Source organism: Frieseomelitta varia, unplaced genomic scaffold, assembly GCF_011392965.1.
Source record: "Frieseomelitta varia isolate USP_RPSP 00005682 unplaced genomic scaffold, Fvar_1.2 scaffold_228, whole genome shotgun sequence".
In the NCBI taxonomy this organism is placed as follows: Eukaryota; Metazoa; Arthropoda; class Insecta; order Hymenoptera; family Apidae; genus Frieseomelitta; species Frieseomelitta varia.
In genome coordinates this window covers 700,358-727,787 of record NW_025109955.1, presented here as the reverse complement: position 1 = coordinate 727,787, position 27,430 = coordinate 700,358, and the positions used below count along the sequence as shown (strand labels likewise).

At 37.7% G+C, this 27,430-nt stretch overlaps 1 protein-coding gene across 3 annotated transcripts in view; it reads left to right on the top strand.

The window, feature by feature from the left end:
• The window catches only part of LOC122527605 (protein O-mannosyl-transferase TMTC1-like), a 348,996-nt gene that overhangs the window by 144,866 nt on the left and 176,700 nt on the right, over positions 1-27,430 (top strand). For all 3 annotated transcript variants that reach the window (XR_006306375.1, XM_043651935.1, XM_043651936.1), the window contains exon 3: positions 22,870-22,943. Coding sequence is in view for 2 of the 3 variants with exons in the window: in XM_043651935.1 (XP_043507870.1) it covers positions 22,870-22,943 (74 nt within the window). In the remaining variant the exon portion in view is untranslated. The remainder of the gene's footprint in view (positions 1-22,869; positions 22,944-27,430) is intronic.

Genomic DNA, 27,430 nt, shown 5'->3' with positions numbered 1-27,430 from the left:
CTTATAAATTTAATCGATCCGGGTTATTTTGCAATTTATCGATCTTTTGTTAAGCATTCAATCGTGCCTTGTCATCTTCTTTTCTTGCTCGAAAGTCTTAGGATACTCTTTATTAAAGAGATTATTTGCAATTTATAGATCTTTCATAAAGCATTTAATTTCATTTTGTAAGTTTCATCTCTTTGTTCAGAGGCCTTTTTATTCCTAATTTTTTTTAACTTTTATTCTCCACTTTTTGTTTTTAATTTCATTGATTCAAATTATTTGCAATTTATAGATCTTTTATAAAGAATTTAATTCCATTTAAGTTTCATTTCTTCGTTCGAAAGCCTTTTTATTCCTAATTTTTTTCTTCAATTCTCCACTTTTGTTTCTAATTTGGGCCACTTTTTATTTTTAATATTCAGTAGCCAATAGCATTTTCAAGTTGCATGTGCTTACAATTTAGTTGTTAATGTATCAAGCCTTCGCAGATTTGTTTACAAAGAGTGTCATTTAATTTCTCCAATTTTGAAATAACTACAGTGATTATTCTAAGATTTTCAAGCACTGTAATTAAATTGTGGAATAATGTTTGACACTGCGTTGCTAAAAGTTATTAGAGGCTTTGGCGATGCTTCGATCTTCCTGTTTGTTTATTTTTCAAATAATCTTTATCGTTTCGCAACAGCCGTGGTCTGTTTGCGACTGTCACGAGACAGAGACTGACAATCTCTCTTTCCTCGTTGCAATTAAACATCGTTTCAGTCACGATTCCCGATTGTTCCGATTAATTTATATCTTGTCACGGTTTAATTGATCGGGAGCTCGTAATTGAAACTGCGAGTCACAGAACTTTGAGGAGAATACGTCGAGCACAGGCGAGCCTCTTTGAGGCGAGATTGGATTCCACGAAGGAAAGAAGACTGAGGTATCATACGTGATGGCTTCAGCACTATCGTCGATTATTTGTGATTGTTTATTCATATTGTTCTGAATTGCGGTATTCAGTTGCAGTTAATATGAAAAAGCAGAATAGATTGACATCGGAATTGTCAATCTCTGATGCATCATTCTGCAATTGACAACTGCAAAATTGAAACATAGTCATTCCCTTAAAATTGATAACAGATAAAAATAGGATAGATTAATCAAAGGAATTACATTCAACGCGTTTGGTTTAGCGGTTATTAGCACAACGAAGAAGATTTTTGCCATTATTTTGCTTTCTGCGTGCAATTAGACGTGGCTAAGTGTTGATACAAAACTCCCGAATCTCTCCCTCTCCTTCCTCCATCCGTTCACTTCAACAACAACAACTCGATCCATCCACATCGTTCAATCTCCGTGTTCAACGCAGCGTCATAGTGAAAGGAGCTTTCTCATGCTTTGGAAATCAAACAACGTCGCTCGATTATTCCAGAGAATATTGCTCGTCGGAACGTCGCCGTTTTACACACGGGGGGGGGGGGGGGGTAGAAGGGGAGAGGGGAGTTTCGCCGGAATCGCCGATGTATCGATGCCGATCGAACACGGTAACAAGGTCGATTGAAGATTCCTTTAACGTGCATTATTAATGAGCGATCGCTAACGATACGCCCCACGCCGGTGCTGCGTCACCGGTAACCCAGATTCCTCCTCGCTCGCAAGAGAGCGTAATTTGGGTCGTTACGGAATTATGTTAATTAAGAACGTGGCCTGGACCATTGGCGTTACCGATATTAAAGGCTTCCCAGAGACGTATTCATTAACTCGCTGGCCATCGATTCCTCTTCAGGACGGAGGGGGGGTTGGTCCCCCGAGGGGGGAATTCGCGACTTTTGGCCCGCTTGGCAAACGCGGCGCCCGACCTGGGGTTAACAGCGCGGGTTTAAAAGTGATTTATCTCTGATTTATGAGGGTGGAAGAAGACGGAACCCCGGAAGCCGAAAGTTTCTCGGCTCCTCGGCGGCCAGGCGGAAAGAATTATCGCTCGGGCACAATGGACAGTCGGTGATATCGTTTACACGTCGAATCCCACGGCCGTTTGTTCCGTTCACGGCCGGCGGATCCGCATGATGTAAGAAGGGGGTAGGAGCAACGCCTCGGAGCTCCGAGGGGGCGAAAAAATCCCGCGTGTTCCGCGATCTATGCAGTTCGATTCAGGTGGAGGATACGGTCGATCGAAAGGGGTCGACGTCCTTAAATCTTGGACAGATAGTCTGGCGGGAAAATGGTCGCTGGTGTTGATTCACGTTTGCACTTATCTCGTTTGGTGAGCTCGCTGCTTGTGCTTTGCACCTCGAGTAACTTTTTCCTGTGGGAAACGGAACTCTGCGAAATGGCCTCTACGTTTCATGGAAATTAAGTTGTTTTTGGTAAATAATGCTAATGACGGGAAACTCTGTCGAGCGAAATTTGTTTCGGATGATTAAATATTGTGTTCGTTCAACGAAGGAACATTGTTGTAGGAAATAACATTGAATGGAACTTTGGAGAAGCTCCCATTGAGAATTTTGGCGATTTTTAGACATTCAGAAAGAACGGGAAAATAATTTCGTGACTTCGTGATTCTAATAATTATCATCGAAATGTGATGATTATCTTTATTTTATTCATCGTTTCTATAAATTTTTTATTTAGTATAGTGTTTCATGCAATTCTACAGTTATCAGAATATTTCGTAACAATATATGTATCAATTAATGTACGATTTGATCGTATTGATCAACTGAAATTTTCTTAAGAAGAGTGTCTCAAAGAGGAGACTAATTTTGAATGTTCCATGCTTGAGAAATTGTCAGAATTGAGACAATTAATTGTCATTTCTAACTATTCACGAATGAGTCTATTATTTAATTTCGTTTGATCGTTATTTTAAAAAAATTTATTTTGACTTGTGATATTTTAAATAGCTCTGAAATACGAAACTAATTAAGTTAGGCGGTTGTTATTGAAACAGGCAGTTGGAAGTTCCCAACTTCCCATAATTTAACGAATGGAACTTTCTGTATATAAATACGATAATATTTACTTAAATAAAGTCAGCCATTCGTGTTACGCTTTGCTGATAGAGAGACGGTGAAGAAAAGGCACGTTTACGTTCAACAGCGTCCGTGCCAATTTCACAATTAAACTTCACATCTGGTAATTTACGAAATTCTGCGAAATATCCAATTAACACAGTTCCATGTCGAAAGCAACCTCAACTTAAATATTTCGTATGTGATATGTTTCTTTTATCCACATCTATGTAATCTACGTATTTCGATGAATAATGTCGGTAAACATATAATAATCGACACGCAGTCAAATGAGGTTGGATCTACAAACATGTGGGTTTCATATTAATAGCTTGGGTACCAATATTGATGTAAATGTGCAATCCCGTTATATTTGCAAACTGTTACGTCACCTTTGCGCACTTGTACACGAACAAGTCACATAAGCTATACGCAATATTTCTGTATCTTCTAGTGTTATTCATAAAATTCATCGGTAATTTTTTCATTCGTTCGCCTATTGCTATTTTGCCTAAAATAACGTTCTACGTTGCATCATTGTATTTGTTGCAAGTCGTATTGTCGCAACAACAAATAATAAATTTGTGATTAAATACTGATTTTCAGAGCTTTAACATTACTTGAAATGACAGACTCAGTTTACTGCAACAATCTCAGATTGAAAGACAGCGAACGTGCATCGTTTTATGAATCTGAAGAACATTAAAAATCGTTCAAACATTCGTAAATTCATTCGCAGAAAATAGTGTATATATCAGGTGCGAACGCTTTAAAATTCAGATTCAGGTTTCGTGTTAAAATTAAACGCAAAGTACAGAATATATGTCAATTGCAAATCGCGAACCCGAAGGAGGCAATTCTGTTTAAAACAGCTGCGCGTCTCTTCCAGTTGGTAGTGGCTTGCCTCGAAGGAAATTCTTCTCCTGGCTGGCGGGGGTAACATGTTTCGTCTGGTGTCCCGACGTCGATGCAAAGGAGAGAACGCTGCCGCGAAAAAAAAAAAAGAAGGAGAAACTTTCGTCCACGTAAGAAACGAGGTTAGCTCTTCCGTTTTGAATCGACGGTGGCGGGAGCGCGCGGGTCGTGCACGGATTACGCCGACGATCTCGAATTCTCCGTCTCAGCATGAATATTTCAGCGCAAGATTCCGCGAGCTCGCAGAAACCGGGGCCTCGAAGGAAGGAGCCCGAGGACGAATTTTTACCGGTGACAAGGAAATGCTTCTCGATCAATTATTCATGTATCTCCAGCGGCGCGCGCTGCGTAAATAAAATTATGCCAACCGAATTATCGTTCTCGCCGTGCTTCCGCGTTGGATATTTCACTGGTCGGGTTTGAAATCTTCGGTTAGTCAACTCCTAATTGGAAAGTAATCGTTGCGAGTCATTTGCCATTAAAGACGATCATACTTTTCTACGGAGTTGGATGGAACGGTTTAAACTCCATACATTGAGAAACTTCTGAAATGGAATCAACGAACATGAAATCCTCCATTAACTCTGATATCTCCTTTGATTGCGGTCAAATTCTTCTTCCATTATCGAACATTTTATTATTTTCTATTATTTCATTAAGGCAAACACGAAACAATCGTTCTTACTCACGATTTCTCGTTTTCTTATAATACTGAGATATTTCGTATATTACAATCCTTGAGGATTCGTTGAATTTTAGACACGCCATTCTTGAAAAAGAACTTCATTCTATTTTATATCTAATATTACCATAACTCAGCAAATGTGAATTTTAATACAGAATGTTCCTTCGTTTGTTAAGGGGTCAGGACAGTGAATTGTTTTTGTTTTAAATAGTAGTTTGAAGTCTTAGAAATAAGATAGAAAAGGTCCTAGACTTTAAAACGACTTATTTTGGGGGTATAATAATAAATCTGCGGATACAGAATAATTGAATTTGTATCACTGTTTACAACTTTAAGCAGTGTTATATAAAGTGTAAATCGTGTGATTGACTTTTGGTGAATCGAATATTAGGGGACTTGGATTCAATTTAGTTGTGAATTGTAAGAACTGTGAGCCGCGATATGTAAGTAGAAAAAGTAAGTAAAGGATACATATGAAAAATGACATTCTGAAATTTTAAACGCGTTTTTCTCGAAACTGGGTTTTTAGAAACGGTGTGCAAGATATCTCGGAATCTAACCGGCCGATTACTGTGAAACTTGGCGAGTATCTTTAGTGTAACATTTACTAGGAATTGACGATCGAGTATTTTTTAATTTTTAACAATTTCGAAAAATATAAACGAAAAACGTAGAAATTTTTCGCATAAATTTGGTACGTCAACAAATAGCTGCTATTTTCATAAATTTCACAAAAACGAAAATGTTGGATCGTCAATCCCTATAGAATATTGTTTACTTTCGAACTATTTTTGTCTTTTTGTTGCAACTAATCCTGTTTGGCTGGAATCATGCACACTAGGATAGGCAATGTAAAAGGATGCCGTTAAAAAGTTGAACAAGAGCACTTTTCTTTTTTCTTTTTTAACGTTCATAATGTGTTGAAATAAGCCACGAAAGCTCATGTCAATCAAATATGTACTTTAATTTTACTAGCCCTCCAAATTAATTCGTAATTTTTAGACCCGTCAAACTGTCCTCTGCCCTTAAGCCAGGCATCAAGCAGATTGAGACACAAAAATTGTAGAACATTCGAGGCAATAAACTACGATACGTTCAATCGTCAGAGAAAAATCTCGCCGGGAATGCGAGAGAAAATCGGAAGTAGAGGAACATTACGGACCGTTGGCAAGTTCTTAACGAGATGGCCGAATTACGGCTAGCCGAAAGAAAGCCATTCGCTCGGGCAAAACTATTTTCGGTTGGTATTCAGACCGGTTTTAGGTTGGTAATTGCCGAAATTACTGGGTTCGCTGGCGCGTAAACGCAGGCAAGGCCCGCGCCATCCATCCGAGCCCTCTTCACACTTCACGACAGAAGTTGCGAGTCCCGGCGAACGCTTTTAACAACAACCGGAAGCAGCCAGGCATCAGCTGTCTAAAGTTTCCCGCTCCAGTATCTGCAGCCTTGATTGCGCGATTCATAACGCCCGGGAATCCGGCTTGTTCGTCCTACCCTTCCCTTTCTACTTTCTGCTTTCGCGTATACTTTCCTCGTGCATCTCCTGGCCATTGAATTACGACCACTCATTTTTGCTGCTTTTATACGTTCCGCAGTGTCGAGATTAGGAATCTTCATCGTTTTAAATGTAATACAATCGAGGAGTTTGAATTTTAATCACAAATTTTACTATTAAATAACTTTATTATTTTTATTAAATGAATTTTATTATTGACACTTTAAAGGGTGAGCTTAAATATTTCAAAGAAACGGGGTAAGAAATATATTATTACACGCGTTTTGAGACACAAAAGAACATTGACAGTAACAGTATTGATAGTAACAATATAATGTTCTGGAATTTATACTGACACAGATATTGGAAATATGGAAGAACAATTAATTTCTCCAGATCGTGAGAAAGTCGTCTCCAACGTGTTTAAGCATTAATAAATCGTATTAAATAAATGTTAGTAAGTCACACGTAACAAAATGTCACTATGCATTATATCTTATTATTTATTACTAATGAGAGCACGTGATGAGTAATTAAACACTAATTATCAGTTATGAGAGATTGAGAGAATGCTCGATCTGTACCGTTGGAAGCATGTTATTTCTTGTATTATGAAAAGGAAATTTGAAAAATAGGAACATATGCATATGCTGTAACGAAACCAAAAAAAGGAAACTATTAATAAAGTATTATTTATAATTCACATATATTATATTATATTATAGTATAATATAATTAATATATAATTAATATAATTAATACAATATAATATAATATATATTATATATTATATTAAATTGTATTAATGCATTGTATATAATATGTACAGCATATTTACTCGACGTGCAAGCACGTGAATTTCATTTCCACGGTTAATAAAGTTGACAATCAAGCCATCTTTCTGTCTTTCAATGTTATTAAAAACTTTTAAGAACGTTGGAAATCACGAATGGTCCAAATTCAATGGTTAAGAGCGGTAGTTGGAATTTATTGGAGCGGGAGATGACCGCGAGCGAGCACCGACACTCCATCAACTGGGGCAGAAAGTATTTTTCTTAGGGATCGCTAACTCATCCGTAACGACACTTTGGACAAATTCGCTGTTTCCTTCCAACGACCGCGGTTTCAGGTTTTTCACGAGACCAAGAACTCGTTTCACGAGCGCCGAAACCGTCGCGAAAACGTTTCAGATCGACGTGATCCGAGTAAACGTTCAACTTTCCGTGACCTCTCTTGTTAGACAGTTGTTCCCTCCTGGCAGCTTCGCCACGCTCGTAAATGGGACGTATCGAATCGTTTGTCCGTGGGAAGAATTCTTTGGCTAAGATCTCGGCCTCGTAGCTACTGACAGATCGTGCTTCACTGCGATGTTTCATTGCGAAATGAAATATACTGGCAATTTTTATTTCTGTACGATTGACGTTTCATTAATTAAAATTATTGAGATCGACTTTGTAAAGCATCGTTATTCATCAACAAAGCATTTTTTTTTTTTTCTTTATTACACATTTACAACTCTAACAAATTTTCATTGTCACAAATTACTATGAAACGATGCGAAAATTAAAACGTCAAATTAAATTTCAAATCAAGTTAAAAGAAATTATCACGAGAGAAATAAATAATTTTCTAATCGTACTTATCTGTCACACAAGCTCGCCGCCTCGTTCCACACCAATTTATCATCCGCGGGAAGGAATCTAAATTTTCTGAAAAGCAGCTCACTTTATGAAAACTCGCAATATCGATTCCCTTTCAATTTCCCGTGGCTCCGTGTCCCAAGTGAACTTCCAATTTTCGCTTCGATTGAAAACATTAGGTCCCCCTCTCTCTCTCTCTCGCGGCGCCGCGAAATAAAAGAACAGCACTCTATAAAGATGGAAAATATTTGGTTTAATGGTACGACTCGAGCGTTGCTAAATCGGTGGCCACCGCGAAGGTAATACCATTCAGCTAACTGGAGAACTGAGATGGAGAACAGGACGATTTCGCCGCTCGCCTTGGCCCTTGGAGATGAAACGGTTCAATTTCGGCGGCGAGCTATCAAAGCGGTCCCGTAAGGTTGGAACGCGGCGGTCGTTATCGTCCTTTTCGTCCGTCTCGCGATCCGATATCGTCGTTAAAAATCGCTTTATCCCGAAGGAGCCGATAGGGAGGCCAAGCCGAATCCGGCTTCGGGGTCAAAGGCGGTCTGGCTCGCGACTATCTGGAGCAACTCGGAGGGGGCATTAGTCGACGAGTGTATTAGACGGCGTAACTCAGCCGCGCTATCGCGGCCGTATGTAAATGGCTGAGTTGTTGCTCGGCTGTTCCCGCATTCAGATAACAATTTCTGCCCCGATAACGTGGCATACGCCACGCGGCGAAACCTTCGTCGCCGATCTCCCTCGACGACACTACGAAGTTTTGCGTAATCGCGCAACTTGGACGTCATAGGGAATTGATTTCGCCCGGTGACGATTAAGATTAGCAATCTACCGGCTACCGTGCATTCAACAGGCTACTAATTGAGGTCATTAATTAACCGTCGCCATAAACTGATATACTAGCCGGCGTGCGACTGTTTCAGCGAGTCGCGGTTAATTTATTTCGCTGTCTCGTTGCTGAGAACGAGAAGACTTGGATTGAAACTGAACGAAGCGGCATTTGAATTATTACGCGTGAGGTGAATTTCGATAGAATGTTGGAGAATGTTTTGTATATTCGGACTCACGCTGTGACATCACGTTTAAATTTTGACTACAATTTTATGAATCGATGCCGATTGACTTACGAACATTTGAAAGCGTATTTATTTTAACTTTGGCTTTGTTTATACGATTATTTGACGTTGTTAATTACAATTAACAACGTTAAGTCAGTTTTATTTGATAATGTATTGCGTAGAGAAAAGTTCAAAAGTCTTATGTACATGAGCTAGATACAATGTAAAATACAGAGTAATATAATAATAGAAACAATAAAACAATAATATAGAGTAGAATAATTAAATTATTTGAAATGCAATATAAAATAATGAAATTATTTACGAGTAAACATTAGTAGACACGTCTGACATAGCACGCTTCGCTACTCATTCTACTTCAAGTGAGGTGTTTTGTATAACGCGCGTAATATATTCGTGAAAAGTTGCTATAAATGTGAACACTTGCAAATATATTTCAAAAGGTATATTCCTTCTGGATAATTGTTTATATTCACCAATTACCTAATTTCAATTTAGAATAACTATTTATATTTTATCTACAGCGAAGGACATGACTGAACACGTAACGATGAAAATTTATCGATGCTTTAAACTGTTATAGCTTCGTAAAAGAAAATCGCACAGCGATCTGCTTGATCTCATTTTAAAGAGTAAAGCTTCTACTTTTACAGTACTAAGTTTGTTTTTTCTAAAGATGTTTTTACATCATGCAGCAAGTGAGAAAATGAATCTACTTTTATTCTCGAAAATTGTGAAAATTTGAACATTTTACAAATATTTTTCTTCGATCCATCATGTTCTTGAGAACTGGAACTTTTTTCTTTACAACGAGTTTTAAATCTCGCTGTACGACTTTTGTTTTGCCATTATCTTCAACTTTGAATTAGTTAGAATTTCTTGAACCTTTGTCGTTTAACGTCGATGTTCAAAGTTCAATAAAGTGTCGAAAATAAAATTATACGGCAAGTTTTAAGGAACTCTAATTTTCAAGACCATGATGGAACTTAATTGTTCTTTTCCAAAGTTTTTACATACTTGTGAATTTTTTTTAAAAGAATATAACACTTTTCCATTTGCCACGAGATATTAACGTATCCTGCGAAAAAATAAGTTCAAAGTAGCCAAAATAAAAGTTTCAAAACTAAATAGATCGTTACATGATTTTTATTTTACGAAATTGCAACAATCTGAATCGATAATTTTTCATTTAAATTAAAACAGTTTATATCTGACAGAATAGCGAGACGGTGGTGAAAGTTCGTTTCTGGAAAAGCCAAAATATATCCTACACTACATATTTTGCACTTTTTGTATTCCACGCGCAAACACTCAACAAAATATTATTTACGTTGAAATTCTGCTCGTGGATTCAGTTTCGCTCGTCACTGCACGTGGCTGAAAATATCCATAATCGATTCACACTCTCTTTACGTCTTTCCAAAAATTCCTCTGGCATATCTCTTTCTCTCTCTCTAGAATGGTGAAAAATTTCCACGAGATATCGGCGATACTCTCGCAAACTGGCCAAGCGTTGCAACTTAAAGCACCGGCAGTCTAGCAGCGAGTGTCTGAAACGGTGCACTAGTTGCCCGCGGAAGGAAACTTCATAGAAGCCGGTCTTGACTGGGGGTTGGAAAATGGTTTTATGCAAGTTGCAAGAAAAGAGGCCTGCAAACTCCGCTTGGGAAAAGGGCTTTGCCATTGCATCTCGTTTTCCTCGTTCTTTCAATGGCTACTTTCTTCTTTTCGTCGGTTCCCGCGTTTCTCTTCTTCGTCGTCGTCGTCGTCGTCGTCGTCGTCGTCGTCGTCATCGTTCGTCGACCTTATTCCCCGAATCGTTTCGCAGCACAATCCGGACGAACTTTCTTTCGTCGATATCGAGAATCTCTAGCATTTACACGTGTGTGTATATGTGTGCAAATAATATTCCGATATAAGAACAGAAATTTGACTTTTCCTCGTCTATTTTTTTTTTTTTTTAAGAAGAACAGGTGCTTAAAGAACATTCGCGTGATCGTACATTTTGAATAAATATTTCACGTTAACATTTGGATTTTCTTTCTTTACCAAAGTGGTAAAATATCCTTAAAGAAACATAAAGAATTTTAATTTTTACGCTAACATTTCAATTTCCCTTTTTATTTCTCTAGATCAAAATGAACAGTTCGTGAGTTTTCATCGGAATTCTATAGATTTGCGACGATGGTGCAGTTCTTAGAAATTTGAACGAGGACTTCCTCTCCTTCCTGCATCGCGCTTGAATTTCGTTTCTCTCAAGTTTAATAAACATTGCCATGTGACAATAATTTAACTCATAACACAACCATTGTAGTTAAATATACCGACATTTAGCGTGCTTATTGTCGACTCATATTAAAACTGTATTAACTCTTAAATGAAATAAAATTTTCTGCAGTATTAAAGTATTGACATTACTTTTTGGGTACGCCTAACGTCAGCCTAACGAAAACTATACAATCGCCGTATACACGATAACACAATAATCCTCATTTTTCGTGGCACGTTGCCACGAAATTCCAAGAAACCCATTACAATTTTCTACTCTGGCGAAAGCCACCCTCTCCTGTCATCAAGCCCGCCGAGAAGATCCACCGACCGCAATGGCTCACCAATTACCGTCACCCGTTCGCGAACCGCGCGAGCGTCAGAAATTAACTTCTATTATTATAATATAATATACTTATATTGGAATCCCTGGGTGCCCTGGAAGCGTACCCCCGCGGACTTATAAATCCGAACTTATAAATCGGCGAACGCGCCGCCGTTCGAAATTGCTTCGGAGCGGCGTCGTCGCTTGCTATCTCGCCGCGCGACATTATTACAGCCGGAAGAGGTATCGACAGAATTACGTATCGACCGGAAATCCCTTTGTCGGGCGGTTGCCTCGGCGGCGGCATCGATAGCCGCGTGCATTCCACCGCGCGTCCACGGTTTTGTTCTATGGTATAAAAGCTATCGGAGCCGGTGGCCGCGAGCTTTTCCCTCATCGACTCGGCTTTAAAGAGCCAAGGGGTTGGTCCGACGTTCAACGGGAGGGCAGGAGGAAGGCTTGGACGAGTAATTGGCGACAAATAGAGGAGAAGACTCGTTCGCTCGTCCTTGTGTCCGGTAAGAGTGGCCCGACCGTTCCTTTAGACGTTGCCCGCAATCCCGATTGCCAAACTTTCACGAGGACAAAGAGATTGTGTTGACTCGCTTTTAACGAGCCTTTAGAGAAGCCAGCGGTGCGTTAGCGAGTGCCAAAGCGATTACCGATGTTTGAGCAGTGCCAGTGGCGCTTTTATTCAAATAGATTCTTTTCTTCCCCGGAGTTTTGTCCTGGGAACCACACTGATCGCTTTACGACTTTAATCTGTTAGGTTGAATAATAAAAAATATTTGCACCTTATTGTCCAACAGCATCGTATTTTCACTTTTCGTTTTTTATACTCTAAGTGTGTGTGAAGGTATTATATTACATGCTACGAAATTAATTAGTATTCAAATATACTGTAATGAACACAATGACGTGCAAATGCCTTTTGTAAACAAGAGCATACTTTATATTAATGTCTGCCCTCGAGTAAAAATCGTAATTTATTCTTTGTTAGGGAACCGGACGATATTCTATTAAAATGTCAAAAGTGAAGTGTCCGTTGGAACACGTAGGCTGAAACAAATACGTATCCGGTAGAAATTTAGCAGTCCAAATACATAATCTAGCAATGATTATGAAATTCTTTTATTGGAATACTCATTGGGACACTTAATAATTTTCACTTCTTTTTTCATTTCGTATTCGTACGAAAATATCATTGAATTTTAACATAATTGGACTTAATTAATTAATATGCAGTGTGTGTATGACCGAGATACTCTTATTATATCAACACGCACCCTCGAATAGGTATCGTGATTTATTCTTTGTGGAAAAATCAGAAGGAAACGTAATAATTTGTTATTCGCAATGTTCCATCGAAATATCCAAAATGGAGTGCTCGTCGGAGCAAATACACATCTAGTCGTCTAAATGTGTAATCTAGTAACTGTGAATCTAAATTGTGAAGTTCCTCTGCGTGATGACTATTGGAATACTTTCACGAGCCACTGTGTACACAATGTTGTGCACCGGGGGCGAGCGATTTCTCGATGACATCAGCAGCAACGCGGTATGAAATCGATGGGAGCATAATGCTTCCCAAAGCTTGGCATTTTTATCGATAATAATATTCGCCGGGAAGATTTATGCTCGTCAGGGGAATGGGATCGTTTCGGCCTCCCTTTGGAAACGAATGGAACGGAGGGAGGGCGGAGAAGCGCGTGAATCTAACGAAACGTCCCGTGTAGTTAAAGTCAGAGTCGAGAATCTGATGTTACGAGCCAGGGTCTAATTCGATGGTACAAAACCCTTGGAACGTGGCAGTTGAAGAACTTGTGATACAGGGTGACAAGCGTAACTCCGTACGAAAAGCTGGATGGGAATTATTCCGCATAACGCTCGCCGCGACGACAGATTAGTAAATCGCAATGACGCGAGTTATTTCTCGCGGAAGAACTTGCGTCTGTCGTAGACGTATCTAGACGATTTTCACAGATGGAATTATTGAACCTTTCGTTTCAATGAATAATTACTTCTTTAAACAAAAACAACTGAATCTGGTATATTTGGATACATATTTTTAGATTTTTAGATTTTTAACAATAATAATTATTATTATCATCTGTGATAGATGATAAGATACGCACAGATATGCATTGTCGAAATACACAAAATAAATGAAATATGATGCAAAATTAATGATAAATGGAGTTACGTGTTACAATTTTTTCTAAATTAAAAAAAGGAAAAGAATGATGACCTCTAGAAAAAGTGTAGACAGAAAGAAAGTTTAACAACAAATCTGTAGAAGTCACTATTCAATAACGACCGCAAACGATAATTTCGTAAATTTCTATAAAATTCAATTTCTTCGAAATTATATATTATATTATAAATAATATAATAATGTAATATTATATTAATAATATAACATGAATTTTATATATATATATATATTTATATAATTTATACTTATGATATTTATATTATATTGTTATATTTATAAATTATATATATATTTATATAATTTATACTTATAATATTTATATTATATCATTATATTTATAAATTATATATATATTTATATAATTTATACTTATAATATTTATATTATATTTATTATATTTATAAATTATATATATATTTATATAATTTATACTTATAATATTTATATAATTACATATATATATATATAATACGCGCAGAAAACTGTGCACTCAAAAATGCACAGGTGAAAACTGTGAAACCTGTTCAGGAACTCAAACTTTCGCGACGATTGAGACAAAAAACTGAAATAGAGAAAGGAAAAGTCGCGTCGTTTCTTCTCGAAAATTGTAGAATTTAAACGGGGGTTAACGGCCTCGTTTTCACAAGTATAGCGGGTACAGTAACGGGGAGGTGAAGCGGTGACGAAAGCAGACGATATTGTCACGTTCCAAACCGCCGCGTTATAAACGCTCTAACGTCCTTAATAAGCCTGTTGTAGCGGTAAGGATTATTGGCCTCGGTGTTCCCGAAGTGTTCCACTCTGTTCGCCTTTTCGGCGGCAGTTTTCGCGGACGAAATTCGAGGGGAAGGTAACGACGTCGTTATCCGTGTGGTACAGTCGAAAATGGAGTTGGCAGCTTGTAAGAAGACGAAGGTTTAATAAAGACCGCTGTAATATTAAAGGAGCGAATTGTTCGCAATGCGAAACCGCGACTCTCGCTTTTGTGTGTTGGCTGCTGTACGACGTGGCAATATCTTCTTTCTTTAGTTGAACTATTAAAACAAGCGTGTCATGGAAAGATATAACAACCATGCGTTATATAGTGATATATATTTACATACGTGTATATGTATGTTACATTACGGGTGATACAAGTTTGGTCATGGACGGATTTGACACGTGAAATACATATGAAAAAGCAATTGTAGTTTTACCTTATTAGTCCAGTATGTATGAAATACCCTATTTTTTTTTTTCAAATAAAAATTTCAGCTTCATGAAGTTGTTTTTTATTATATTTGATCAAAGTAAATTCATATATATATATATATACAGGGTGATTCACGTAACTTGCAAACCTGAAATAAGTTTTAAATTGTGTGTCTAATGAAAAATTGTTTAGTACTAAAGCCGTATGGTTTTAAAGGAGAAATATATATATATATATATATATATATATATATATATTTATATTTATATCAAAATTTTATGTTTACATAGATATATTTCTACATACATATATATCAAATTTCAAAATAGTAGTCTGAATGACATGAGATCAGAAAAATAAAAAGTATATTTAAAGACACCTTGTGAATATCTTTAATCATTAATTTCAATATAATTTAATATTATATCATTAAGTTTCAATATAATTTAATATTATTTTCGATATAATTACACCTGAATAATCATACATTTTCTTTATCTAAATCATATATCGCAGATTTTTGATTTTGTGAAACTGCAACGTAGAAATGACTATACGCGCTTCATGCCACGTATTAGAATTCCGCATACGTTCTCAATGTTCTCGGGACAATCGGTCGTTAATCCTCCGAGATCTATTTAACGTCTACCGTATCCATCATAAATTTGCATTCCTGGATCGCCATTGAAAAACGGGGACCTTGAATATCTGAAATTCTGTTTCAGACCTCCCTCTTGTTGTAACCATCAGTTAAACCGCCGGTTTATTTTACGGGCATCGAACGCGTGAAAATGAAAACCGAAAAGGACACTTCAATATCTCGTCCGATTTGTAGAACAAAATGAACCATGAAACGGACACGTGATATTAAATATGTAACATTTATTGTTTGTGAACAAAAGGATCCGAATTACGGATACTTGAACTTTAATATCGTAAAAGAATAAGGACACTTCCATATCGGTCGTGTACTATGTCGCAGCGTCTAATAAAGGTTATCTTCCTGACTGAGACACGGTGGCATGAAGCTGGTATTAATGAATCCCTCGAGAGTTTCTTCTTCTGTGATATGATATTCTCTTTACCAATTTCTTACACGGTCAAGGATGATAAAAAGCTTAAAACTTCTTAAAGAATGAACAGAAGACCTTTGTAATTCGTAGCTTTATCTCGTTGGACTTTTCATTGAGCTCTATTTTTACTAATTTTAATTTTACATTTTCGTTTGTTCTCGATATCGATTATTAATTTCAATTTACTTAATCTGAGATTTTTGGAATTTTTATTAGCACGAAAGTAATGAGTCATAATCTAATTTCTCTAATTTGTGGACGAAACATTGTGCTGAGCCATGTTATTGACATGCGTGCTACGATATTTCTTAATTTGGTTAATTATTAACACGATATGTTACACATTATGACGGAATTAATTAATTTGTGGCTATATTGATGTTACATGGCTAACCGCAGTTGAGCCCCCGTTATCACGCATATTATATTAATTGCACATTATAGATTAACATTACAGATTACACGTTAACATAGTCACATCTATTCTATATGCATTGATAATATATACCAACGGTACATCACCAATATTCAAAATTTATTCAAAAAGAATTCCGTAAATTATAACAAATATTCCGGATTGATTCACTTGAGATTTATCAAATTTTACGTAATTAAAATGAATTTTACGTAATATAATCGTACGTGGAAGAAGTTACAGAGAGATCGTCTAAAATGGTTAATCAAAGCTCCTTCTCTGCAAACGTTACGCGTCTGACGAGATTCAACGACAGAACAGATTCTCCTGAAGTTCGTAAGAATTCGGAGATCCGCGTAGTACTGTAGAAATAGACGCGTTACGCGGCGTAGCGGGCCGAAAACGAAGAGGAGCCGACCCGCCGGAGTTGGCCCATTAATTAGGCGCGTCTGCCAGTGCCGAGAAAAGCGCGAGAAAAGTAAAGGGGAAAGGGAACGTGGGTATAAAAGAGCGACAGAGGACTCGGAGAACGCTACAACCGGGAGGAAGAAGGGCTGCGGGATAAGCCATCTCCCCGAGTAACGAGCGAACTCCTACGGAAACTACCGCCTCATATAATCAATTAGAACTCTTGAACGAGTGAGATGGTAATGGAGTTGAGCTAAGTACAAACTGGAGCAAACTGGTGCCGACTCGAACGAACGGGTATCAACCATCGCATCCTCTCCGCGTTGCGTTGCGTCGCGTCGTCGCGTCGTCGCCAACTTCAACCCCCTCCTGCTTCCCCGTGAATCAGCGATCTTCGACAACTCGGGGATTCATTAAGTATCGCGCAATACTTCCCGTTTCATTCCCGAGATTTCATCGAGTTACTTTCGCGTATCATGGCGTTTGATTGATTGACTAAGGATAATCCGGGTAATCTGGGAGGAAGGAGAATATCGCAGGCATTGAGGACACGTATGTTTAATTAAACCTTAATGATATAAACTTCGTGCCAATGCTATAAAAGAATTTCATGCAGACTGTTGATATTTATAATGATCGTATTCTATTCTCGTGCAGTAATGTATGTTAATGACAAGGAATTTTAAAAATTATGAAAATACGTGGGATATGTGAATGACATGCGTTGAAAAATTGTGTGAAAATTAAGAACTGTTTCAAAGTCTATTGATACTCTACGCACTTAATAGAAAATTTTTAAGATTCATAAGATCATCAGTCAAAACAGATTTCTCTTTCGCATGGATGTAACAAACAGAAAGACTGTTGGATTCCGTATAATGGAGTCAACACGCTTACAATTTAGAAGAGTTATTTTATTCCCTTACAGTCGTGGTCGTGTATGAAATAGGATGATATACAATGATTTAGAATGTCTTAGAATATGATGAATGTTTAATGCTCTTAACGATATAGAATGTCTCTATAATGATTTAGAATGGTTTAAGAGTTAGCGATGTTGAATGTCTCTATAATGATTTAGAATGTTTTAAGAGTTAGCGATATTGAATGTCTCTATAATGATTTAGAATGTTTTAAGAGTTAGCGATGTTGAATGTCTCTATAATGATTTAGAATGCTTTATGAGTTAGCGATGTTGAATGTCTCTATAATGATTTAGAATGTTTTATGAGTGAGAGTGTCTCTAAAGCATGTCCTTATATATATTGGGTTGTCATCGTCAAGTGAAAGGAGAAGGAGCATAGATGACCAACTATTGGATCTTGCCCTTATGACTAACTATTCACAGTCCACTTTTATGTGGACTGTTGCTAGCTTATTGTCAGTATTCCCCATATAATGATATAGAATGTCTCTTTAATGATTTAGAATGTCTTAGATGAATGTCTAATGCTCTTGAATATGATATAGAATGATTTAGAATGTTTGATACTTTTAATGATATAGAATGTCCCTTTAATGGTTTAGAATGTTTTATGCTTATAATGATATAGAATGTCTCTTTAATGATTTAGAATGTCTTAGAATATGATGAATGTCTAATGCTCTTGAATATGATGTAGAATGATTTAGAATGTTTGATGCTTTTAATGATATAGAATGTCTCTTTAATGGTTTAGAATGTTTTATACATATTACGATATAGAATGTCTCTTTAATGGTTTAGAATATTTTATGCATATTATGATATAGAATGTCTCTTTAATGATTTAGAATGTTTTATGCATATTATGATATAGAATGTCTCTTTAATGATTTAGAATGTTTTATGCTGAGGAATGTCTCTACATCTCTAAAGCATGTCCTTATATATATTTGGTTATCATCGTCAAGTGGAAGGGAAAGGAGCATAGATGACCAACTATTGGATCTTACCCTTATGACAGCTATTCACAGACCACTTTTATGTGGACTGTTGCTAGCTTATTGTCAGTATTTGCATACATTCAATATTGTTCGGGTTGGTCATCCAACAAGACTAGGATTTATAACTTTGTTAAGTAACTTTTTTGTTTAAAATTTTCTCAAGAATCTTGCAATTATAGCTAGATTATATATCTTTTTGCAAATTCATATTTCTCGAATATGTAGCGTTGATATAGCACAGTGGGCTTTTGTATTTAAATTAATTGATATTTTCAATCAAATTAAATTTGAAGAATTAGAGCATCGAAATATTACTAATTTTAATTTTCAAAAATTTTATTAAAGCTCGGATATCCCGATATTTTCATCATCTTCTGACAAAGATAGAAAAAGAAAAAATAGAAGATCACTTTCAACTAGCTTTTAACCACTGCTATTCTCTGGACGACTGACCAGTGTCCATTAATGTACTGATTTTTGTTCTTTTTTCCTCTTTGCGCCAGATCCAAAAATTCCCTCCATTTCGTCGCGTTCATTTTAATTCTCTTTCTCCCTCATTTGAGCACGCGGACCAGAGCAGACCACTTAGGATAATCGTCGGTTGGTGTTTTTTTCCCCGAAAATTAACCATTATCCCTGGCCATCAGTCCGAGGGAAGGACATTGAAGGCGCGTGAAAGAATCTATCACAAAGTGGCCAGAGTAATCTCTGTTATCTTAAGTGGACTCTTCGTTTATAGCTCCTTGGTCCTCGACCAGGCCACTTTCGACTCCTTTCTCATCCCCTTGACGTTGACGGAGTATTGTTCCACCACCGAGATTTTCCACCGAAGTTCCTACCCGCTAAGCGGATAGGGTAGATAAGAGGACGAGGGACACGGCCCTCGGAAAATGTCAACTTGTTGTTTATCTTACACTGACTTCGTTCTCGTCCATTTACCTACTGATGAATCTCGTGCCCTCCGGATCCGTGTTATATCTCGTAAAAGCGCGATACGTCGATTACCGGACGTCGTATCGTCGCAAGAGATCCGAGATGCCTGTTAATAATAAGAAAACTTGGCTATTTGTATGCAAAAGATGAAATATTTAATCGATGGGTGAAAGATTCCTTAATTATGTTTTACAGGGACTAAATCGGATTACTTCGTTTGCTTCTTAAGCGATCTTTTCAGATGTTGCTTGACTGATATGATTACGTATGATATAATGTTAAATATTGGATTGGATTTCCAAGATTCGTCGATGAACTAGACGAAACAATTTGAACTATCATTTCGTTGATATATATTTTAAATATTGAATGTATATATAGAAACACATTGCTCTGTCGACACACTTGCCATAAAATTATTATTTATTTTTCCACGTTAAAACATTTTGAAATTTCATTAGGAATGAGGTTATTGTACAAAAAATAATTAGCGTGCAATATAAATGTACTTGACTGTTCATATCCTGCAAACGTGTTTTAAGATACTTTCATGACTGTTTCAACTTCAATTTCACAGGTCTCGTCCCATGAAAATGCTATATAAATAAATTTCGAAATATTTCTACGAAATAATTCTACCGAACGCAATTAACGTTTCATTAAATTGTTCTTTCCTGTCGGATGAATTCGTTATCTTCGTTGTCTCCTTTCCATTTTCTTACCTTAACATCGAAGAGTAAAAAGGCAGGAGGGGGAGGGGAGGGCGAGAAATGAAAGTGATTTATTGCTTTCTGGTGTAGCCGGCCACGGTTGAAAGTCATATTCATCAACGTCCATCACCGGTCGTAATTACAGTCGAAATTTAATAATAACATCAGCAACTATATCGGTTTCGCCGCCGTGCATCCTTGAACCCATCTATAAAATGTATGAAATTAGCGGATAGGCGTGCGTAGCGGTGCTTCATTAACGGCGACGTAATTTATTGCTGTACGAGAGACAGTTAATAATAATGAGAATTTAATGGCATCAGGGAAACTTCGAAGTTTTCCGGACAAACGTTAATCATTTTTCGAACGCGGAGAGCACACGCGTGGCTGTGGCGTTGTTAATCACGGTGTGCCGCCCGTCAATGAGAAATTAATACAGCCAAATGGGAAAGGAGACGCGACGGTCCTCGACGCTTGACGGCCCGCGTCGAAATTCAACGAAATTGAACGTTTCGCTATCAGCCTGTGCGACATGCTACGAAAAGATCCTGCACGCGAGATGCGATCATGAAGCGTGAAATAAAATATTTCTCTGCAAGATTTCTTCTGTAATTCGCGTGTAAATTATATATTTCTTAATTTCTAAATTAATCGTAAGTGTTTGCAGAATGTGAATTAACAACAATTACTTTCTTAGGCAGTTGCGAATATTGTGTATCGACGATTGATCAATATTCGTCACGTTAAATTATTATTTTCATACATCGAAACTAATTAATTACATTCAAAAATGATAATATTCGTGTAATTACAATATAGCAATGGTAATTACAATGTTCATGTCTCTTAGAAAATTCTGTAAAAAGGTTGATTACATCTGAAAATAAACGATGCTCCAAATTTTTGAGTCAGAATATGTTTTTGAAAATAAAGAATTTGTGAAAATTTTACGAATATTTAAAAAATTGCATATTAATTGCAGTATATGCATCAATTAGAAAAATGAAGAACTGCGAAAAAGGAAGTTAAAGCTTATGAAATAAAGCTGATGTAACATACGTGTCGTGTAATAATTTAAATGCACGACCAACGTTAAGTAAAAGACTTACAGTTAGGATTTGTCGCTCGCGAATAACCTTAAATTATACCAAATTATTCCAAACTCGTACAAAGTTACTCTGCCATTTTTTCCTCGAACAATCCGCAACACTGACAACAAGTTAGCATTCGACATCCTGCGAAGAGCAGCGTCGCCGCAAACGTAAATAGGTTACCAGCGTACAGGTAACAAAGTTGATTACAACTATCGATTAACCGAAACTGAAAATCCGCCAACGATGGACTCGCGAGTTTCTGCAGACGAACGTGACAAATTAACAAGTCAAATTAATTCCAGTTTCTCATTATCAAGAGTTCAAAGACCAACAATTTTTCCATTGTAATCTGTTAATTCACTTCGTGGAGGATGCGTTCAAGAACTGCGAATCAGGATAGACTTTCAATCCGAGTGTTGGCAACACTGGCGAGTGGTTCTCGTTAGAGATAGTTGACCAATTCGATCGACGATGGGCCTGTAAATTTCTAAGACGCAAGCCGGCGAAACGAAGGATAATGAAAGGAGAGCGGAACACTGGGAACAAAGAGATGTGGAGGAAGCGATCCAGTGACACGTACGGATCCACGGTTCGAGAGAGAGAGAAGATCTTGGAGGATCTTGGCACCGGTTTGGACGACCGTTCGTGAAGCACGGTTATTCACTGGTGGCGAGCTGTCAATAACTTGGCCAGGCTCTCTTCTCTTTCAACTCGTGTCTGGCCCTTTGGATCACGTGGCCGTGTTCGTCATCGTTTGAGCCTTGTAAGAGATCCCAGTCCTCTGCCCTCCGCCTCGTTGCCTTTCACCGTCGCTCTTTCCGGCGTGGCCCTCTCGTTTTACACCGCTAAATCCAATTTCACTCCACCGCCTACCCTGAAGGATCTTTGCGGTGGCTCGGACGTCCATTGTGCCTCCCCTCCCCTCCCCTCCCCCGTTCTTCGTTTCGCTTCTCCTTCGTTGCTGCCATCGGGAAAAGCCACCGATTTCACCACCTTGGTATTAATCTTTCCTCGTTATTAGCGATCGTCGGAGCGATAGTCGGTGCTGTCTTGTTAGTAATAATTGCGAAACGGTGAACTGATCTGAAGCAACGAACGATTTAAGTTTGCGTACAGTCAACGAATATTTCCCCCTGGGTGGAATTTTGTAACTCGCTTGTCTAATCTTGTAATTTGTTTTGTAGGGAAATTAAAGTCATTATACCCTGTCTCTTAAAAGTTAAACCGATCAATTTTCTTTTTTCTTTTAATTCATTGTGTGTGCAAGTAGACGATTAATTTTAAATAATATTCATTTATCATGAAAAGATGAGATGATTCTAGTTCTGTCATACCTAGTATTTTGGAGTTCGTATTTATTGATTTGGAACAGTTTGTTAGATTTGGAAAGACTGATTCAAGTTAACCTCTTCGTAAAATATATTTTATCATAGAGAATTTCTCACTAGATACTATTTTTTTCGATCGTTGTATCCATCAGATTCTAACGACATTTTCTTCTCGTTTCAGGTAACTGGTATCGTTGGACGAGCAGACGTACTCGCTTGCATCTTTTTCTTGTTGTCGTTTCTCGCTTATCACGGGTGAGTATAATTTCATATAAAAATGCTTTTGCCCAGTGGTCATCGCTCTCTGCGCAGTTACTTCATTATAATTATATTTTGCTTACTCGCTGCTAGCCAAATTAAATTAAACTTATTATGAAGATTTATATACTTTGCACCGAACGTGATAATTAGATCGCGGATTTTCATGCAACTTCAAATTTTTGCACAGCGTGGGTTCGTTTCGCCTCATAAAATTATATACTATGAACGTGACTGAAGCAGTAATGATGAAAAATTGTCGATATTTTAAATCGTTGAATAACTTCAATCTGCTTTTCATTTCAAAGCTTTTACTTTAATCATCCTAAGTTCGTTTTTTTTCTTCCAAAGATGTCTTTACGTCAAGAACACTTTTATTCTCGAAGATTATAAAAATTCAAACACCTCTGAAAACATTGAAAAAATTTTTTTCACGACTTGATCTATCATGACTTTGAAATTCTTTTTACAACGAACTCTTAAACCTTGCTGTACGACTTTTTTTTCACTGACTCTGGTGAAATTTATATCTAGAATAGCGATGGCAACACGGTGGTAAAATTTGTAGCTAAAAAATACTACAAAACGCTACGCATTATACTTGTCTTGCATTCCACGTGCAAATATTCAGTAAAATGTTATTTACGTTAAAATTCTACGCGCGTGTCGCTGCTCAGTCGCTCTATATTTTTTTACGTATATATATTTTTCCAAGAAATGAAAGTTTCGTTATCACTTTAACTATTTCTTAATTATTGCCGCGCGATCTATTGTTTAAATCTCAGATCCAACGAAATTGAAATACGCAAAGAGAAAAAGAGAAAAGGAACACGCCGGTTCCACAGACATCAATCTATGAAAATTCGAAAATGGAAGCGTGTACACTTCTCATCCCCTCCGTTCCGTTCTGTTTATCCCCGCGTTCAGGTCGCTAGTAACCTAATAAGGTAGCGTGTCAGAGGCATAATACACCCATAACTTCACGGAACTTACCGCGGGCGCACATACGTACGTACGTCAGCGACGTCGGGCGTCGCTTAGCGCCGAGACGATGCCGGTCTGACGCCGAAACAGTGGCCCATTCATTCTCATGAGCTGCTGGGCGGTGTATGTGTGTGTGTGTGTGGAAATTATAAACTAAACTAATTTACTCCGGGGCAGGAGAGGCATACCAAAGCCAACGGCCGACTATAGTGCATCGGTGGCTAGTTTTGGTCACTGTACAACGTCCACCAACCTCCAACCCCTATTCTCTGCAACTTTCTTCTTCCCCCCTCCCTTCGCTGGTCGTTTATATCGATCCTTAAACGTGAAAATATAAAGTGCTTACGAGCACGATCCCGCGAACTTACCGCGGAAATCTTTTTATCGTCGGTCTAAGAGGATTCCGGACTTATGCATGGTAAGCGATGTAACGGCTAGCTCGTCGTCGTTGTCACTGCCGCTCGAGCTGGGGGCCTAGAAGAGGTCGCTTGACTTGCCCGACTCCCGCTTCTGGTGTATTAAAGTGCTCTTCTCAAGTTGAAGCTTCCTTTTTTTTTTTTTTTTTAAGTTTTTTTGAAGGTCGTCTTCCTCCTGGTTTCTTTTTGGAGGGAGCATGACAGTAAGAGTATTTTTAAGGGATTTTTAGTGTTCGATAGTGAAAGGAGGAGGTAACGTGATTTCTCCTTCATGGGATTTGATTCGAATTGATAAGTGATGAAAACATTCATTCGAACACCCATATTTTGTGAATTATTTGAAAATTCATTTCAAACAGAAGCTTAAAATTTAAATTTAACGCTATAAAAGTCCTATTTCAATATTTTGCGATATTGGGTTAGGTTTGAAAGTTTCACTCTTTGCACTTGACTGTCCCTCTTGAAGCGATACTGTGCTTAAATCTGTGTGCCAGCAGCTCCGACTCCCTCTTTTTATAATTTTATAAGCTGATACAATTGTAATGAACGTGTATACATTTACTGTTGCATGAAGCGATATATAATAATATATCTGAGCAGACGTCTAGAGTGAAAGCTGTAATAACGACGTAAAACAGAATGAAAGAATTTCGGAAAAAAAGAAATTTCTGAAGGCAATCCTAAATTAGTCAATTGACACTCAATAATTCACATAATTCACCTAAACTAGACTTTTTATTGCTTCTTGCGACAGTTGAAAAAATCGAAGGATATAATTTTTCTACAAATTGAAACCACGTATCATTAACTATTGTATATTATACATGTTCTAGCAAACCCGCAATACCCGTCGAAGACTGCTTTAAACTTAAACGATAAAGATATGACGAACAAAATTTCGTGTTAAATGCCATTTGAACGATTATTTCCACTGCTGTGTCGTTTCATTTGAAGTGACGATGCTTCGTAAATGATACAAGAACCGTTTGTCGAGGGCAAAGGGTTAAGTTAATAATTCGAATTGAAACTGAGAACATTGGGTCCTCGTTATTGGTGGCTTGTAGCGATCTGTACTTGAAGTATTTATATCAACGATATCTATGTTCATTAAATCGTTTCGTCGAGATGTATATTTAATATAAACAATAGAATATTTAAAAACTGTTAGTAATTTTATTATCACCATGGAAATGTTTACAGACACTTATATATATTGTAACCATAGTAGAAATTATTCATTCGTTACTTAACTTCCATTATTTAATCTTCATTAAATTATTAATAATTATATATTTTGTTATATTGATATAAACAACTAAAATTAATTACGGAGTTATTATTTATTTATAGTACTGTGATATAAATTTAAATTATCATAATCACTACAGGCTTGCGACAGCTCACTCCATCTCGGTTTTCCAAATCGTGATCTCCGCCGCGCGAATCTCGTCGCCCAAATTAGATGCGACTCGACGAGCTCGGTGTTAACATTTATCACTCGTCCGTTTACGCTTTCCGACGAGCGTTATAAACAATTTTTTCCTTTTCGAATCGGGAGTTCCGCGCCGCGAAGGGGAAGTTACCCAACGAAAGCAACAGCAGCGCTGCCTGTTCGGTGAAATTAATTTCGACGAGCTGGACGGGTCCACGTGATTAAACTTGAACCTTCTCACGGACCCGGTTCGCTTGGGCCACGAGGAAAAACGCGGCTCGCGTCGCAATCGATAGCGGCACTCTCGACGTCGAGCAAATGCGCGCTTTTTTTCTCTCTCTCCCCAATGAAAATAAGGGAAACAAATATCGAGAGAGCGGCGCGAGTCGCGGTATATCGAGAGAAACGAAGGCGCGTAGCTCGTAAATGGCGGGGAAAGCGGTTGCTCCGTTTAAATCGGCCGTCGAATCGGGTCAGTGTGCCAACCCTCGAGCTCTTAGGTAATGAATCTCGAATGAATATTTGTGTTAAAAAAAAAAAAAGAAAAAGTAGTTGGAAGGGAAGGGGGTGGAGGAGAATGCGAAACGTTTGAAAACAAACGTTTGTTGTTCGAAACCAGTGACATCGTTCGTCGAATTGCTGAAACGTATTCGACTGTGAGCCAGCGAACGTTATAGTAACGCGGAATCCTTGGATCTCTTAGTCAGTTGAGGCGTGGATGCGTCGTGCCCACCCTTTTCTCCCCATTTCTTTTCAACTGCTTGCGCTGGCGACTGGTTCGCGGACCATAACGAGTCACCGAACCGTGTACAATAATTCGTCGCTTTCCTTTTCTTTTGAACTCGTCGGTACGATATCGCTGGATAAAAATTATCAAGAAGTATAATAAACTTATCATTCGTTTTGCCTGGGTTACATTTAAACATACTTGAAACTGAGAAAATGTTGCAATTTGGGATAAAAAATTCTCGACGTACGTGGCACGTCATTCCAGCGCGAAAGATTAAAGGGATAACTGTTCTTCACGCTATTTCACGGTGGATTTTATTTTAACAAAAATAATTTTTGACTCGTTGTTTCATATTACTGCTTTCCAATTCATCACGAAAGAAATCTCTCTGTGTGCGTATTTTTCTGACTGTGTGAAGAAAAGTAATTGCTGCAGAGTTGCTCGTGAAAGTGAATTTCCTTGAAATTGCAGCAGTGATCCTTCCATGAGAGCGTTAACGATTCTGATTACAGAGCGTAACTAGTATTTTTCCGTGAATTATACCTACTATTTTTCCGTGAATTTTCTAGATATCAGCAGACGTGTGCAATTATATCTTTGTGTATATTGAATTGAAATTTTTATAAATGAATTATACGTTGCAGTAAAGTTGCAGAAAAGTTATTTATCAACGAATAATTGAACGAAAAATATAATACACGCAGAAAGTTTCGTCGCAAAAATATGAAACTGACCCGGTTCAAATGTTCTTTCAATTTTCACATCTTCGGTTTCTTCTTTCTTCATTTCTTGAAACTTGTATCCTCCACGGACGGTAACCGTCGTATTTCCCGTTCTTTCTCGAAACATCCCGTTCTCCTTCGTTCGAATCATAAAACTCGAAGCTTTAGAAAAAACTATCCGAGAAGCGTGACGATTCTGT